Source organism: Calcarisporiella thermophila, assembly GCF_041956535.1.
Source record: "Calcarisporiella thermophila strain CBS 279.70 unplaced genomic scaffold VTP21scaffold_112, whole genome shotgun sequence".
Classification (NCBI taxonomy): domain Eukaryota; kingdom Fungi; phylum Calcarisporiellomycota; class Calcarisporiellomycetes; order Calcarisporiellales; family Calcarisporiellaceae; genus Calcarisporiella; species Calcarisporiella thermophila.
In genome coordinates this window covers 1-2003 of record NW_027192299.1, presented here as the reverse complement: position 1 = coordinate 2003, position 2003 = coordinate 1, and the positions used below count along the sequence as shown (strand labels likewise).

At 37.9% G+C, this 2003-nt stretch overlaps 1 protein-coding gene and 2 non-coding genes across 3 annotated transcripts; all 3 read left to right on the top strand.

The window, feature by feature from the left end:
- The first annotated feature begins 220 nt into the window (after window positions 1–220).
- VTP21DRAFT_t397 lies at window positions 221–297 on the top strand. Its single transcript has one exon. It is a non-coding gene; the product is annotated as a tRNA-OTHER (tRNA).
- Window positions 298–1697: 1400 nt separating this feature from the next.
- On the top strand, window positions 1698–1769 carry VTP21DRAFT_t398. The gene has a single exon. It is a non-coding gene; the product is annotated as a tRNA-Glu (tRNA).
- A 52-nt stretch (window positions 1770–1821) lies between these two features.
- Window positions 1822–2003, top strand: VTP21DRAFT_1500 (uncharacterized protein; the record flags this gene model as incomplete). The annotated part of the gene is made up of 1 exon (XM_069391595.1): window positions 1822–1983. A coding segment is annotated over one exon (162 nt), but the record flags the coding sequence as incomplete, so codon positions are not given.

The window sequence follows — 2003 nt, the reverse complement described above, 5'->3', positions numbered from 1 at the left end:
CGTAAAGTAAGTCACAGAAAATATAATCCGAAGGCTGAACCAAAGTCTCGCTACGGAATATTAAATAGTAACAAACTATTGTCCGTGAAACCGCTACTATTCGCCTATTTATCCTAGCTTACAGCATATCCCTTCTCTAGCACACGACAGAAATGTTACGGGCGGTTGGAGACTTGTGGAGAGATGTACGGACTTAAAAGAGAAAAATAAGAGATTGGTTGGGGGGGAGGGTTAGTGTAGTGGACTATCCCTGGTATGCCGACGAGAACGGCGTGGGTTCGAATCCCACTTCCCCCACCAGCACTTACTCTTAGTTTGTGACTGCTGTCCACTTGTTCAGAAATTGAGTCTTCATTATTGAAAAGATCGCTCCTACAAAAAGTACAAAGCTTACATCGGTTTCACGTACAGGCTATTCACGACAACTACGATACACGCATATCGATTGAACGCCTATCGATCACGGACCTATATCTCGCTATGTTAAGTCCATTGACATTAACTTCATGTAATATATGAAAATTAAATAAAATGTTTCCATTGAAGATCAAAAAAAAACATTAATTAGGAACTAGTTAAAAACCAGCATTCATTAGCTTTATTAGTTAACAGGTTAAATAGTTATTATATCTTATAGTATAAAAGAACTTTTAACATTCATACCTTGTTCTTGAATAAACCTATAATTTTACCTATGTTCCCCAAGTATTCTCTAGTTATATCGCTCTAGTTTATGACATATTTTTCGTGTGCTCAAGATAGTTTAAGGAGATATTCGAAAAGAGATTGAAAATATAAAGAAACTAATACTACTCTTGTTACTTCTTGTTCTTACAACACTTAAGATCTAAAGACTATTTATACACTTGAAATATCTAAATTACGTAAAGTCACAGAAAATATAATCCGAAGGCTGAACCAAAGTCTCACTACGGAATATTAAATAGTAACAAACTATTGTCCGTGAAACCGCTACTATTCGCCTATTTATCCTAGCTTACAGCATATCCCTTCTCTAGCACACGACAAATTTTGTCATAAACTAGAGCGATATAACTAGAGAATACTTGGGGAACATAGGTAAAATTATAGGTTTATTCAAGAACAAGGTATGAATGTTAAAAGTTCTTTTATACTATAAGATATAATAACTATTTAACCTGTTAACTAATAAAGCTAATGAATGCTGGTTTATATTTTTTTTTTTTGATCAATCAACGGAGACTTTTATTAGTTTCAGTGGCTTACAAGAGTATAATGATTACAATGAAATAAGAAAGGGGGGAATAAAGGGTAAATTAGATGTATGTAGTGATCGGGTATTGGTGAAAGGTATGAAGTAAAGAGGAGGGGAAGTGAATGCTGGTTTATAACTAATGTCGGAGCTTGAATATCATTGAGATAGCTTGATATGTGACTCAAATTATGACAATTCTGTTAGAATCTGCGTAGTACATGCGAGGATAGTTAAGATAATTACTGGTTTATTAAACAAGAATGCTATCTGGAACTTAGCATGTCTCTCTTTTCTATAGTGGGAGTTCTGTTCAATATATACTAAAAGAATTACATTACAACGGTTACTTAATAATGCTCCGATAATGCTCCGAAATAGCAGGGCTTGAGGGATTACGTGGCTTGGCTTGGTTGTCCTGCTGCAGATATCCCGATACGATTCCAACAATTCAAGTAGCCAATCCGAATTGGTCCAGCGGTTAGGATTTCCCGCTTTCACCGGGACGGCCGGGGTTCGACTCCCCGATTCGGAGTAGTTTTTTCGTGTTTATTGCACCTTATAGTTAGTTTTTGCCTCGTTCAAACATGCCAATCGGTTCCCCTGACAGAGGGGAATCGATTGATACCAATTTTGCCGAGATTCGTCACGAAGATGGAGGCGAAATCTCGAAGGATGGGGATGGAGTTCGCGATCATCCAAGATCGGAACCCCCCCGTCACTCGGTGGGGCGCAGCCCGGACATCATGGTACGCACGCCACGAGTCAT